This window comes from Microcebus murinus, chromosome 13, assembly GCF_040939455.1.
Source record: "Microcebus murinus isolate Inina chromosome 13, M.murinus_Inina_mat1.0, whole genome shotgun sequence".
Lineage (NCBI taxonomy): Eukaryota > Metazoa > Chordata > Mammalia > Primates > Cheirogaleidae > Microcebus > Microcebus murinus.
In genome coordinates this window covers 22,039,231-22,055,254 of record NC_134116.1, presented here as the reverse complement: position 1 = coordinate 22,055,254, position 16,024 = coordinate 22,039,231, and the positions used below count along the sequence as shown (strand labels likewise).

Sequence of the window (16,024 nt, the reverse complement as noted above, 5' to 3'; positions counted from 1 at the left end):
CAGCAGAGTTGGAAGGAAAGTTTCTGGGCAGTACTCATCCCCTTTCCATCAGAAATCTACCCTAGAGCCCAGCTGTCTCTCTAAACCAGGTCATGGATGTCCAGGCACTCGCTGGAGTGTCTAACCTGTCATCCTTTTCCCTTGAAACTCGATCCCCCCCATTCTCCTGTGGTCCCCCTTGTCATCAGGCTTTTCCCGGTCTGTCTCCTTGTCCTTTCTCACTGCTGTCCCCTCTTGTCTGATATTCCATCTTCCACTCTTCCCCACTGCCACTCTTTCTTCTCTACGTGGCCAATTCCTGGTAATCCACGCAGACTTCAAAACCCCAGCCCCAGTGAGTTATCTCTGCTCCCCTTCCTCCCTCCCCAGGCTGATTTAAATGCTCTTTCTTTGAGGTTCCATTGCACTGGTCACACGTTTTCTGTTTAGCCCATGTCCCTCTGAATGACAATCGCTAGTATGGCAATTCTGTCTTTCCTGGAGTCTGGCAGCTAATGCAGGGCCCTGTACAACACAGGGACTCAGTACATGTTGGCCGATCAAATGAATGAGTAAAGAAAATGATAATGCATCATTAATGGTCAATGAAGTCAAGAATTGGGAGTCTTTAGTTCTGTTGTATCTTTCATTGATGTTCCACAGCTTAGCCCTTCAACAGTTATACTGATATGAAGGGTTAAGTATCTAGCCCATCTATTGGTAATCCCAATGGTGCTATCCTGAGCATTATATTCTTTATTGTTTTTTTAAATTTTCTATTTTTTTTTTACGCCATGGTGATATTCTTAGCTAGCCTTTAAAAGTAAATTAATGACTTACAAGAGCCCTTTCTTCTCAACAACAAAGAAAATGGAAGCCCGTACTCAGTCTTCTGGTGGCCTAGGAGTGGGGGGAGGGGAGGTGGATAATATAAGGGAGAGGTTGGTTGTTCAGCAAACATTATTTTGTGATAAAGTTTAAAAAGCATCAGCTTCTGACACACAGGGTTTGGTTTATTGATATAGAAATGGTAGACTGCAAAGGTTAGCTTCGAAGTATTTGGAATGACATTAGTAAATGTGTATAGGCTAATGCAAGTTTGGAAGAACAAGTACATATTTTCTGGGTCAAAAAATTTTTAAACATTCTTAAGATTTCCACTTCACATAAATATAGGTGAAGAAAAAGAGATATATGTATAATATGCATGCAACAGACACATTTTTCTGCCAAGAGCCAGAATGGGTTTATTCAATAAGTAGCTCAGTGGCCTTCTCAGAATAGTCTGAGTATCCTTGTTAGTCTCAGGGTTCTGACCCGATTGCAACTAAGAAATTTCATTCTACCTGCTTAAATTCCCCACCGTTACCACTTGGCACAGAATTCTTCTTCATTTCTTGTCCCATCTGAAGTGTTACTCCATCCTGAAAAACAGCTTCATGTACCACTCTAAAGGTGACTGCTTTGCCATGATGAGTGAGGCAATTTTGTTATGTTAAGTGCTTTGGGAAAAAAGCACTTACGCGGTGCTGCCGTAGAAACGCCAGCTAATATTACTCAATGAGCCTTCCTTTCAGCTGTTGTGCAGTGTAGCATTTTCAAAATGAAGAGGCCTTCCCCCGTTGCAGTTTATTTATGTGATATATTCAGAATGGACCTATTTCCTGAAGGCATCTGGGAATATGTGTAGAAGAAATATGAAAGAAACAGAAATTAAATACAGATGAAGTTAAACAGCTAACAGTGGAGAGGCCAGTGGGGTTGCTAAACTGCAACTTCAAACCTAGATCAGAAATTCAAAATGATTAGGAAGAATGAAAAATAATTACATGAGGTATCTTCCGGTACATCTGCTGTCTTGGTAAGGTCTAAATTGCAAATGATGTTTTGTAGTTCCAAGGGGGTGCTTAAGGTAGGCAAATGTGTCTTAACTACAGAACTCAGAGCTCCATAGACTTTGAAATAAAACAGTTTTTGCAAAGTTATTAAATATTATTACATGCAGGATTTAAAAGACAGCCACATTTTTGAAGAGTATAGCAACCAACACACTGAGTGTGGGTAGACAGGATTCCTCTCTAGAACACATCAACTTGCCTTTTCTTTAAAATTAATGCCTTGCATTATCTTTTAGTAGCCCCAAAATATCTGTTCCCTTTCTTAGAATAATCTCTTAGCCTGTTTTCAAGATACACGCTTGCTCTGAAAAACAGTAGTATTATTGATTTTTAAATAATACTCAAAGGTGTCTTATGGTTAATTCAGGTATATTAGCAGAAATAACTTGACATGTGTCTCTAGTAAGTTACAGATGGGAAAGCACTGTAAATCAATTTTTAGAGTGCTGACTCCATCATCAAATAGGAGATATTCTAGGGTTTTTTTCTATTTTTCTCATAAGTGAGTAGACATTTTCTCCATCCTTTTATCTTAAAATCTTAAGTAGGTACCTAAAAAAAATAAGAGGAAAATTTTCAGGAAAACATCAAGGCCTTTGACATTGGATGTTTTATTTGACCAAGATAACTAAGACCTCCTTCTCTGAGGAACGTCTCTCAATTGCAGACACTTACTGTAATGTTTTGATTAATTCTGAAAGCATTTCTGGGCCTTTCACATGGCCTTTTGAATATGGACATTTAAAACTACTGATGTTTAGAAGCAGAGATCTTAATGGTTAAAAGCTTGAATACTGGAGTCTCGTCATCTGAGTAGGCATCTATCTCTGTTCTCGGTAAGGAATCTCTGGCTTCACTAAGCTTGTTTCATTTTTTTTCAAAATGGGGCTGAGAATTAACACCTGCCTCGCAGAAGCAGGAAGATTAAATGGGATACTGCATATACCCCTTCCCGCAGGTACATAGGAAGTGATTGTTCATGGGTACCCCTTCAACAACTGAGTCACACGTCCGCTTTTGAAATTCTACAATGACTATCTGATGATCTGTTATGTCTACATCTTTCCTTATTGTCCACTGAAAATGTCTGTAATCATTAATACGACACCACGCACAGCTTCACAATGCTGCCCCTGTATTTCAAAGTCCTGCTTCAATGCCATTGTGGTTTCAGGATGGATTTGTGGGCTTCTCACCCATTCTCCTGAGACATTGATATCTTCCTGTTGGTTCTTTCAAGCCTACCTTTTTTATATGCATTTGTCTTTGCCTTAACTTTATTTTGAGAGAAAACGGTCTTAAGAACGGAGCTGAAAGTAAAGGTCAAGTATTTTTGTGGCAGGGCACAAATCTCTACAGTCTTTCCACCTTTTAAATGTCTACCCCAAAGTATGACTTCCCAACACCCACCACTTGCGTTTGCTCCCATGGTCTGCATCCCTTATAGCTCTTCTTACTCTCTACCACCTGCGGCCTTTGCTGTAACATTGAACACCTTTGTCCCCTTTGTCCCCTACATGAGGGGTCCCCAACCTATGGTGAGTTGTATAATTATTTCATGACATATTACAATGTAATAATAATAGAAATAAAGTGCACAACAAATGCGATGCACTTGAATCATCCTGAAACCATCCAACCCTCCTCCCCCCAATCCATGGAAAAATTGTCTTCCATGAAAACAGTACCTGGTGCCAAAAAGGTTGGGGACTGCTGCCCTAGACCAGTTTGCCTCTGCTCACTTTCTTGTTGGTTTCTTGGATGCTTGCCCAATACACCTGACCTAATTAACTGCAGGTGCTTTAGTATTCTGCCTTCTACATGACCTAAACTAATCATAGACTCATATGGTTTTGGAGCTAGAAAGCCCATGAGATATCTGCAAATCCAAACTTTGAATTTTGCTCATGGGAATTAGTAAGCTCAATGTCAGAAACTTATGTTGTGATGCAGGCAGTGCTACAATCTGTGCCTCTTTTTTAGGTATTTAAAACCTTTGATGTTTGCATGGGAAAACAAATAATTTGTTTTTAATTCTGAAAGTTTAAATCAAAAAATAGGATGTCTGCTTAAATGTCTGCTTTTTAAAGGTAGGAATTATAGTGAATTGTGGGATCAGAGCCATGTTCTCTTGCCTTCCTTTATTTCTCTATAATGAGAATTCTATACTCAAGTATATGTTTTAGGGTTTTGTGTTTATTAATAAAGATCTGTGTTTAATATGCTTCATCCTAAAATGCATAAATACTGTCAATTGAAAGAACTCTATCTTAAGTAGATAATCAGAAATAGGGACGAATCAGAGGTAGGGAGTATATTTTATATAACAGCAAAATCTGGTAAGAGTCTGTAAAGCCAACAAGAAGACAATGGCTATAGAAGTTATAGTGTATTGATGACGTGAAATACTGTGCAGCCAGTAAAAAATATGTCTTCATCGAATAATAAGGGGATATCTAACCATATACAATTGAATTAGAAATAAATAGTAAACACTGCATATATATCCTAACCCAAATATTACACATCCTAGAATTAATACCTGGAAGGAATATCACAAAATATTATCTATAGTTATCTCTGTCTTGGTAGAAGATTAATTTATTTATTTATAAATTATAGAATAAATATAATTTATTTGGGTATGATTTTTATTCACCTCATCATCATCTTTTTTTATATTTTCCAAATTTTGTATGAGAAGCACACATACAGAAAACATTTGAAGGTAAAAAGAAATCTAGTAAGAATGTAGTTGTATCTTCCTGAAAAACAAATAAATGAAGTTACCTTTCATTATATGGCGGGTATCAACTATTCCTTCTTCAGTCACGTGCACCTTCTCAGATTGGAATATACCACTGCATTCTCCTAATCAACAAGGCTCTGCCTTTCCGTGGTAAGCTCTGGGAGAGTCTGAGCACTAAGAGAAGAGTCAGAAAGAGAAGCTGTGAGCCCATAGCTTGTAAAATGAGAGCTGCTGGCTTCAGTTCCCCAAAGCACTTGTTTGTTTAATGCTGCTTCATAAACAAGCACGGCCAGAGAAGTGCAATTGTTACACACACACACACACACACACACACACAATATCATGCCCACTTCCCTGAGACTTGAGCAGATCTTGGCTAGAATGACAAGCCCAGACAAGTCACTGACATTAGTTCTTGCCTGTCCTGAACAGCACCTGCCCTCACCATTTATAACCTTGGGACTTCTGGCAAGTTTTTTCACCTCTAGGGCGTTAGTCTCCTAAAGCATTAAAGGAGATAATACTGGTTCCCACTTCATTGCAGTGTCGTGCTGGTAAAACTAATCTGTATGCCTTGAAGCTGTTAGAATAGCACGAGGCCCATTGAAGATAATATATAAGTACTAGGATTTTCTCTCTCCATCTGCCCCTTTCCTCTCTTTCTCTGTCTCCCTGTCCCTCCTACCCTCTCTCCCTCCTTATCTGGAAAGTGATCTTTATGTCACCATGGAACCTTTTAAAGACTTTGAACAAGATGTAAAGGCAAAGGAAATAACAAAAGTCATCTTGCCATTTCACAGGGTGAATCAGAGATGAGAAGAGATGAAGTCATCACTTCCTAAAATGAGGGTTGTTTTTTTTTTTTCTTTTTTGAAACAATCCAGCTTTTTTCTTTGGGTCTGGTGATCCATGATGCAGGACATACTGTGCTTTTTTTCTTTTTCCTTTTGGTTCACATGGCACTGAGCAACAAAATAATAAAAAATATATATCTTTTTAATAATACCAGTACACACACACGAGTAGGAGAAAAGGGCTCCCTTTGCTTACTGAATTGCTCACTAATCACTCTGTTTGGACTCTGTGGGGAATTCTACAACACACCTGACTTTTCATTTATTTATTTTTTATTGGTTCTGGGAGAGGTTTGTGATTCATTCCATGTAGGTTGCGAGCCCTTGTACTGCAAGAACAAATGGTCTCCAGGGTGATTTGCTTTATTAACTTTTAGGGCAAAGGAGGGAAAAATAGAAGAATTGCTTAACTGCAATATGCTGGCAAAAAGTTTAGACTTTTGGAGTTCAATGACACTTTGAAATGTTTTAACTGGTCCTGTTTCTTAATGATAGATTGGCTGATTTTAGAAAAGGAGGCAACATGATGGAGTTGAAAAGTATCTGGCAGAAAGATAGAGAATTGGGCAATGGTCACAGCCCTGCCCCACATGCCCAGCCAAATAACACTAGACCCTTCTTGGCCCAGGACTGCAGCATTGTCTTCCACAAAATGAAGGGGCTGGACTGGATACTGTCCTCTTTCAGTGAGGTTTTATGGCTTCATGGATGATGATGATGATGGAATTAAACCTTTGCTGGGAAATGAAAGGAACTCTCCTATCCATAAAGCTATAATAATCATAATATAATAATACACATTTGTTGTGCTTTGTGCCTGGTGTTGCATGTAATCCCCACAGCGGTGTAGGAAGAGTCTTCATGATAACAGAGGTGGCTGCCAGGGCTCACAAAGGTTAAGTAAGTCACCTGAGGTCATAGAGCCTGTGACAAGGCCTGACACACATCTCGATCGTGCCTTCCTTCTTCCTGCCTCTCAGGGAGAGCGAAAAGACCATCCACGAGGCGGGGGATTCAGACTAACTCAAGTGTCGTGTGCACGTTTGTAAAGAGTAAGGGGCCACGTGAGTGATTTCATAGGTTTGTGAAGGATAATTCGGGATCACGGTGCCTGCATCAAAAGAGCAGAGTCACTAAGAGAGCCTTCAAGAGAAGCTTCATTGCAGCAAAGAAAGAATGAGAAAAATCTTAGATAGGACAAAAATGCTTTATCTTTATCACCTATGGTTTCTCTTTAAAAACAGTGAAGCACTTAGAATTTAGAGTAAGTAAAGGAAATACTGAGTGAGCACGTTGATGCTATTTGAGCAGTTTAGGTGCTTGGTAGCCAGAGGGGATGAGAAAGGACACAAATACCGGTCCAGGAGCTGCTGTTTACATTGAGTGAGTTAATTTCCTTTTTGGGTTCCGGTTTCCTAAACTCTAAAACTAACTAATGGGTCCAAATTAATCTACTAGATACCAAAACCCTGTAGGAGGCACTAGAAACATAAAGAAACTTCTCTCAAAAAGATCTTTAAGAATTCTTTATCCCTTAAATTCTGTGATTCATTATCAAGGCAAAGACTGATAGGTTGATGTGAATTATTTGAACATTCCAAGCTACAAATGACATAAAAACTTATTTGTAGGAAGAATCAGCAATAAAAATTTAAATAAAGAGTTATGGTTGGTAGTATACACTTTGATGTCCATCAAATTCATGATTTACAAGGCCTACTCTTTCTGGCTTATGATGTAACTAAACATCTCAAAGATATAATATAGCAGTGAGATGATGCTTTCATGAATATATTATATTTTTATGAAATACAATGCATCATTCTACTAAGAGAAACCAATGTCTGAGAATGAGTCCTGTAGATTCTAATTTCTGCACTGTGCTAGGACTACCAGTGAATTATTTTCCCCCACAATTTGCATTTTCTTTTGCAGGGTTGAAGCAAAATAAGCCTCTTTGTTTGCACTGGTTTTAGAATTAAATTAATTTGTATATTTGTTCTCTCCTCCTCTTCCTGGATTTGGTTTCAAAGTAAACAGTTGTTTTCATTAAATTCTCTTTTATTTGGCTTTAGTTCTTGAGTTACTGTAATTATTCTGGGTGGCTGTCCCTGCTTTATTTTGGAATCAGATATCTGTGCACTGTTTTAAATTGCATTTAATTGGTTCACTTCCATTTTCTACTGCTTACCTCCATTTGTGGAACTATAATTTCTTTAGCTACATCTAACTCCTGTCCTGGTCTGATCTTTTTTAAAGATATTTTTATCTACCTAAACACCGTACAGGGTTGGCAGAATAGAGAAAAAACCATCATCAATTTGATATTTACTGAATGTGGACAAATAACAAGGAAGAAACAAAAATGACATTCATCACAGAGATTGTTTGAACGTTAATGGCAAACTTGAAGTCTTGAAAAGGCAGCAGGAACTACCTTATTTGGTAAAGGTGAAAATATCAACATCTTTTTTTTTTAAGGTTAACCTAGAAATAACCTCTGACAGAAGCAAAAATCAGCCACACTTTTCAATTTCAAGCTAAAAGAACTAAAAAGTTATTTCTGCCTCATAAAAAAGTACAATAAGATTCTGAATTCCCACAGAAACTCTTCATCTATGTTATAACACATCAAAGGCCACCAAGGGGCCATTTATCCTACAGGCCAATGCTAATAAAGTTTTGCGGGCATTTGTGATGGTGTGCATGGCTAGGGAATCAGGAGGGGGAGTTTTAGGGTAGGGGAGAAGGTAGCAAGTTCATTTTTGTGACGTTACTAGTTGAAAATATAGGAAGATTTTTAAAATTTATTCCAACAATTCATTTAACAAATGTTTATTGAACACCTCTTAGGATCCAAGTATTGCTCTAGGGGTTGAGATGACAACAGTGAACAAAACAAATGAAGCCCCTGCCCTCGTGAAAATTATATACTTAATAATATTTGGAAAAAGAAGGATAATAGAAAACAGACTTATAATAAGTCAGCAAGTAATTAGTGCTAGGAAGAATCAAGTAATAGGGAAAGAGGGACTGAGAGTTTGTAGGGTAGTTAGAGAAGGCTTTTCTGAGAAGTGGCTTTTGGGTAGAAACCTAAAGAAAATAAGAGAGTGAATTATGTTGATATCTGGGGAAAAATATTCCATTAAAAAGAAAAGTCAAGTGCAAAGGCCCTGGGGCAGGGCAGGAGAGTCCCTGACCTGTATTTAAGGAAGCCAGTGAGTGAAAATGTGAATGGTAATAGATTAGATCATAGAGGTGAACTTGGAAGGGAGAAGGCCTGTATATGTATGCACAAGACCAAGGAAATGTAAACAAATGACTGGTAAATTTGACTATAAAAATTTAAAAATTTCTACATAGCAAGACTACCATAAATAAAGTCAAAAGATCAACAACAACTAGAGGAAAATATTGATAATTCATGTCTCAGAAGGGCTGGCTTTCTTGGTTCTTTTTGAAACAGAAACTTCTTTACATCAAAATAAAAAAAAATCAATAAACCAACAGAAAAATAAAAGGACAAAGAATATGAAAAGAAAATGCAATAGAAAAAAATAGCTTTTAAACATATTAAAAAATGCCCAACTTTACTTACAATGAGGAAATTCAAGTTAGAACCACAGTGAGATGCCAATTTCTTACCCTATCTGATTGGCAAAGATCCAAACGTTTGATCTTAACAACATCTAGAAGTTTGAGGCTTAGAGAGCTAGACACTGTCATGTACCGCTAGTGGGAACATAACCAGGTACGACTTTATGGAGAGGACTTTGGCAAAACTATCAGAATTTTATACACTCTCATCTTTGACCCAGCAGTTTCACTTCTAAGACTTGATCCAACAGATTTATTTGCACATGTGTTGAATTATGTACAAGGGTATTCACTGCAGCATTATTTGTGATGGCAGAAAACCCCAAGAAACATTGAGCAGTGATAAATGAACTAGAAGACTGGGGTGGAGTCTGATTATGGATCTCTTTTTAAGTTTGAATCCTTGGAAGTTCTTGAGCAAGTAGAATGATAACAAGGCTGTGTTTAGAAAAATCTGTCTGACAATGGTTTCGGGATGGATTGGATGTTGGGGAGACTTGGGTAACAACAACTTCAGTGTTGTTTAAAGAGTCCTGATTGAGCTCCAAGGGGAGAATCCCAGGTTAGGAAGAGGAGGTGCCAGGGGTGGTGTCAGGCAAGGCTGGAAGGCAGCCACCAGCTTACAAGGGCCTTTCTTATGCCAGGCTAAGAGGTTCAGACTTTGTGCCTTTAGGTCAGGGCAGTGGCCCAGTCAAATTTGCATTTTTAAAAGACAAATTCTGCCGGCAATGTCAGACAAGAGATTGGAGAGCAGCAAAGCCAGACATCATTTAAAAACTCAGAAATAAAATTTTTTTAAAAACTCCAAAAGGGACATGGACCTGCTGCCTGGGCAAGTTCAAGTGCTCTGCTCTCAAATCTGCCCTCTCTTCTCTGGGTATTCAGATCTGTCTGGCTGCTGTTTGACTGTGTCCGCCTCAATCCCCACTAGCCGTGTTCTCTTTCCAGGCCTCTCCTGAAGCACATTTCCACCCGAGATCTCAGGGGCATTTTAATTCATGGAGCTGGGTGAAAGCAAAGGACGTGTGTATTCAGCATGCCTGACTCTCGTTAGCCACAGGAGACGGCGCAGCCCCTAATTACTGCCATGCCATGGGCATTAATCAGTCTCTATATAAACATTGAAGCTGCTTTTTTCTTTTTCTTTTAATGAATAACTGGGTGTCAATGAATGAATTTACCACAGTGCTTTTAAAATTACTTTACATTTTTATTCTTTTGTATTCTTTCTCAGTAGGGAAGATTTCTCAGTTAACCTAAAACAATGGGGCAGGAGATGTACAAGAGTGGGTGAGCATTGCTTCTAAAGAAAAGAGTGAAGTTGGGTCCAACAGAATTCTGATACGACAATCACTAGATAGATTATAGATTTCATTTTTTTAAAGAGTAGATTATTAAGGACAAATTTCGATGATTTAATGAGAACTTTGAAATGACATACTATTATTTTAATTCAAATTTCCATCAAATGAAGGAAAAATAAGTTTTAATATCTATATGCTTCATCTATGTCACTTCAAAAAGATTCTAAACTCCATGTAGGGTACTACTTCTGTACCCCTCACCAATTCACAGGGACACAGTGACACTCTTTGGCATATAACAAATGGTTATTAAATTAAGTTGAACTTATTTGAATTAAATTGTTTCAAGGTTTTTTTCCCTACCCTATAATTACTAATGAAAATCATAGTAATATCGCATTTGAAAAGACAAGACTTTCTCTTCTTGCCTTCCCTAACACATTTTGAAAATCATTATCTTCCAGGTTCAAGTAAGTGGCATCGGCAAAATAATTTCTACTTTTATACCTCCTTCTCTTAGGAAGTAAGTTAAAAAAATAAGTATGATCATGCAAAGTCACATATAATATTTATATCCTAGGCAGGGGTCCTCAGGCTTTTTAAACAGGGGGCCAGTTCACTGTCCCTCAGACTGTTAAAGGGCCAGACTATAGTTTAAAAAAAACTATGAACAAATTCCTATGCACACTGCACATATCTTATTTTGAAGTAAAAAAAAAAATGGGCAAAAACACCCACATGTGGCCCGAGGGCCGTAGTTTAAGGAACGCCTGTCCTAGAGAAACATAAACATTCAAGAGTCCTCTTACTGAAAACATCAGTAAGAGAGTTTTCAATGCAATGCCATCTAGAGATCTGAGACACTGTCTAGCTCCATGTGTCAGAGACTTCACTCTTTATAAAGTCAACACTTAGGTAAAAACCAGAATCATTTGCTTCTTCTAGCTTTATTCTATATCTCTCTCCTCTTACATTCTAGAGGAGACATGTTTTCTAATCCGAGGCTGGCATGCCTTTGGTGTACCATCATGCTCTGCCAACTTAGAGCAACCTCGTTCTGTTTGTTCCCTTCAAGGCAACATTTTATTTTTTCTTGACTGTCCCAATGTTTGTAATCAAGGGAGTATATCATAACGTGGAATTAGTTTAATAGTAATTGAATAGAATTCTGAATATTTGGGCCCTGTCAAACAAAGAGGAAAAATTATCTAAGTATTTTATAAATATTGTCCTATGGTTGCTCCAGTTTTTTATTGCTACAAAATAAATTATCCCTGCTAAATTATTTAGCAGCTTAAAATAATAACCATACTACTATAAATCAGAGTACTGCGGATTGGGAATTTGGACAAGGCTCAGCTGGTTGATTCTTCTGCTCCACATGGTGTTGCCTTGGGTCACTAGGCGGCAGTCACCTGTCAGATAGACTGATCTGGAAGGTCCAAGACAGCTTTGCTCATGTCTGGCACCTTGGCAGGGGTGTCTAGAAATCTGGGCCCAACTGGGACTGTCACTTACACATGGCCTCTTCAGCACTGTGATCTCAGAGTAGAGTCTGGCAAGAGACAGAAAGTAGAAGCAATGGTCTCTTAAATACTAGCTCTGAAAACTGGCAGTGTCATTTTCACGGTATGCTATTAGTCACAGCAGTCATGGAGCCAACCCAGATTCAAGGGGACATAAAGCACACTGCTCAATGGAAAGCACATCAAAGGCTTTGTAATCATCTGTAACTGGTAAAGGAGAACATCATGAGAAAATAGTGCAGTTTCTTATCTCGCAGTAATGAACTCATCCATCTAAAAGCATTAAAACATTAATTTTCCATACCAACAAGCACCAGCTATACATCTTAAAGTCATCCATGTGCTTTTTACTCCTTTACTCCTCACATCAATTGCTCCCAATATTTTCACCAAAATTTCTGGCAAATTGGTCTTCTCTTTCCATTTACAGTGCCTGGAGGTGGTGACTTCTAAAAGTTAAACTTTGTTAAGAGGTAATTATGTACCAGGCATTGTGCATGTAACTTTATGAACACTATGTAATTTCATTGCTCGTACCACCACTATAAGGTAGATATTGTCATAATCTCCATTTCATAAGTGAAGAAATGAGACTTTGTGAATTAAGAGGCTCATATGCTATCTCCCAGCCATTTAATGTGGCTTCTTGCTGTTGGGTGGGGACCTCTGGTAGAGCTGCCACACACTCTCTCCTCTGTGCTAACACACAGTGTCTCTCTGTGAGCACTGGTATCACATGCTGACATTTCAGTTATTTCTAATCCATCTAGATTTTATTCTCCATTTGGAAACAAAAATGACATATCCTGCTTGAGCAAAGCAACAATCTTGTTTAAAGAGAAACAGAATTTGGACGACACAGAAGATACACACTGAAATGATCAGCTGATCATTAGCTGACATACTATAACTGTCCTGGTTTAATTGGCAAGAGGTAACAGCTCCAAGAGCAGAGTTAAAAATAATGTTCCAAATATTTCAAAATAGAAATGGCACAGAGATAATTAAGACAGCCCAGGATGGCAGCCTCTAGAGTAAGCTAAGACCTACTGTGACTTAACTGGTTTCAGAGAAACTTAGCAACTATTGCCTTGATGTCACAAAATTATTTTGTATTTTCTTCACTTTGGGATGCAAGAGAGGCTGGTGTGTCCTATGCGTGGCTTTTCTCAGCCCCAAGGTAGAAGGAAGGTTCTCCTTAAGCTCAGGGAGCTTGACTCGTGACAGGCTTGCCCTGCAGGTGGGAAGCAAACCAGTCAAGCAGAGATGCACGTGGTTGCTCAGTAGACCACACAGACCTGCTCTCTGCCTGGGGCCTGTGGCCAAGAAGGAGCTGCCATTTGATCAGAGCCCTGCTCTGAGTCCCAGGGCTGGACAGCTCTGATCTTCCACTGCTTCCTTCTTACCTTGTAATGTGTCTGAACTTGACCTCTAAAGGCAATTGCTATAAGCATGACCCTTTACAGTGGAAATGAAAAATACTGGAGGAGTTTTCTAAAAAGTTGCTTTTCCTTTCATGTCATGCATATTTAGAACAATGTGGGGAGCTGTGCATGGGGATAAGTATATGGTACGACTACATGGATTTTTGTTTTTAAAATTTTTTTCCACTTGTGGAAATCTATATATGAGTTTTTGTGTAGGCTTATCTATCAACTAATTTATTTTCACAAACAACTTTGTAGTAGGAAAAATAAAAGCCCCCAAACCCACTGTTTATATCCCTGTGTCAGCCTTCCTTTCATTCTTAACAAAAACTTATATATCATCAATGGATCCATGTTATTTTATCTAGATATTTCGCACACAGTTTTTCTAAGCTTTTCTAAGAATTTGAATAATTTGTGGGTTTTTTGGTAAAAGAAACATAGTGTTTCAATTTATTTGTGTACATTCATACTATTTAATGATTTATAAACAGGTATTTCGATTAATAAGAACTTCTGAAGTTAACCAACACAGTAGTCATTATTGCTCTTATTATTATTATAAAAAATCATATAACATGAAATCTACCCTCAACAAATTTTTAAGTACATAATGCAGTATGGTTAGCTATATGCACACCACTTCTCTTAATGATGATTCTGAGGTTTTTGAGACAATTTATATTGGTTTTGAGTCTTCAGAGGAGAATGTAATTATATGTAGTAAAGTATGTTTATTTATATTGTGTTTTTTTTAATTAGTAATAGCCTAAACTAGATAACAAACAGTTTAAAGTAGCATATTCTGACTGGTAATCTAAATTTAAAAATATATATATATATATATATATATATATATATATATATATACACACCACAAGTTTATCATCTTAAATTAGTTAAATTAGTTTAAGTAAATGAATTGAGACAAAGAACAGAAATACAGAGGCAAGCAGTTTGGGTAAGTGTAACCATTTGGCTGCATATTTAATAGTGCTGGGTTATCAATAGGATTGCATTTTTACAAGGCCCAGGAGGCAACTGCTCAGAGAAGGTTACCATGAGCACATTTATCGTAGTTGGGGGAGATGAGTTTGCAGGCCCAGAAGCCTACAAGGCTAGTGCCACGGTCAGGAAGGAGCATGGGATAGAAAAGCTGAAATCACCAGGGAAAAACTTCCCTACTTTATGACACAAATCAAACACCTTCTTGCCTTACCTACAGAAGTGTTTTAATTTAAACAAAAAGTAAGAGAAGCTTCTCAGAGATGGTTTTGTTTTGTGTTGTTTTTTTTTTTGAGACAGAGTCTCACTCTGTTGCCTGGGCTAGAGTGCCATGGTGTCAGCCTAGCTCACAGCAAGCTCAAACTCCTGGACTCAAGCGATCCTCCTGCCTCAGCCTCCTGAGTAGCTGGGACTACAGGCATGTGCCACCATGCCCGGCTAATTTTTTCTATATATTTTTTGTTGGCCAATTAATTTCTTTCTATTTTTAGTAGAGATGGGGGTCTCGCTCTTGTTCAGGCTGGTTTTGAACTCCTGACCTTGAGCCATCCACCCTCCTTGGCCTTCCTGGAGTGCTAGGATTACAGGCATGAGCCACCGCGCCCGGCCTCAGAGATGTTTTTGACCCCATAATTTTAAAGTGTGATTCTATTTTAAGTCCTTATGATGTAATCCAAAAACTTGTCCTTTTTGCCAAGGCCACAATGGCTTTTAGACTTTCAGTAGAGCTGATGTCTTCAACAGAAAACTAAATCTTCCCAAGCAATTCTCAGTTCAGTTCAATATCATTTCATAGATATTTTTGAGAGCTTACAATGTGATGGGTACCATAATAGGTCTGAATGTACCAAATCAAGTAACAGAAGTTCCCCTGTCTCCCAGGGGGTGTTGAATTTCAAAACCAGAAAGGCATGCTAGGTAGAGTGATGGCCTAAAGTAGAGATAGGCCTATTCTTCTTAAGAGATCCAGAAATGCTTCACACAGATAGATGTGTTTGAGTTGGGTCTTGACATTTGTACATCCAAATTTACAAATCAGCATTTCTTCTCCAAGATTCTCAGTATCCCATAGACTCCAGAATAAGAAAGGTCGGACCCCATTTTCAAAATGATCTCGGACCTAACATTGTTTTTATTTCCTGTGAAATAATTAAATATTTTCAACCCTCTGCATTTGGACTCATTTTTTTCATTTTCAGGCCTGGTTCTATACATGTAAAATAATTTTGAATCTTTGAATGAAATAAAATAAAATTTTAAGCTTTAGTCATCTATTTCATTTTTGACTGTATAAAAGCAAATTAAAAAAAAAATCGAATGCACAGTTTTTCAGCCTTGTTTTGAAAATGTGGAATCACAGGTGAAGAACCAGAGCTCCCAGTTCACAAATAAATGATCTTCCTGTATTTTAACAGATGCAATGCTCTTGGTGGCGGAGCGACTGGAGGGGCCATTCAACATTGAGTCGGTCATGGACCCCATAGATGTCAAGATTTCTGAAGCCATTATGAACATGCAAGAAAACAGCATGCAGGTTTCTGCAAAGGTATTTGCATTAGTAATGAATCTACCAATACACATACCTCATACAGGTGCAGTAACCTAAAAGTGAAGTAACTAGATATGTCGGCTGGGATTATAAATTCTAATACACTGTCAGTGAGCTTTTCCTGTTGAGCCACAAA

At 38.1% G+C, this 16,024-nt stretch overlaps 1 protein-coding gene across 1 annotated transcript in view; it reads left to right on the top strand.

The window, feature by feature from the left end:
* Positions 1 to 16,024, top strand: part of GPC6 (glypican 6) — a 1,089,202-nt gene that overhangs the window by 964,942 nt on the left and 108,236 nt on the right. Inside the window, exon 5 of the mRNA XM_012769753.3 lies at positions 15,755 to 15,885. Within this exon, the coding sequence (XP_012625207.1) occupies positions 15,755 to 15,885 (131 nt within the window). The remainder of the gene's footprint in view (positions 1 to 15,754; positions 15,886 to 16,024) is intronic.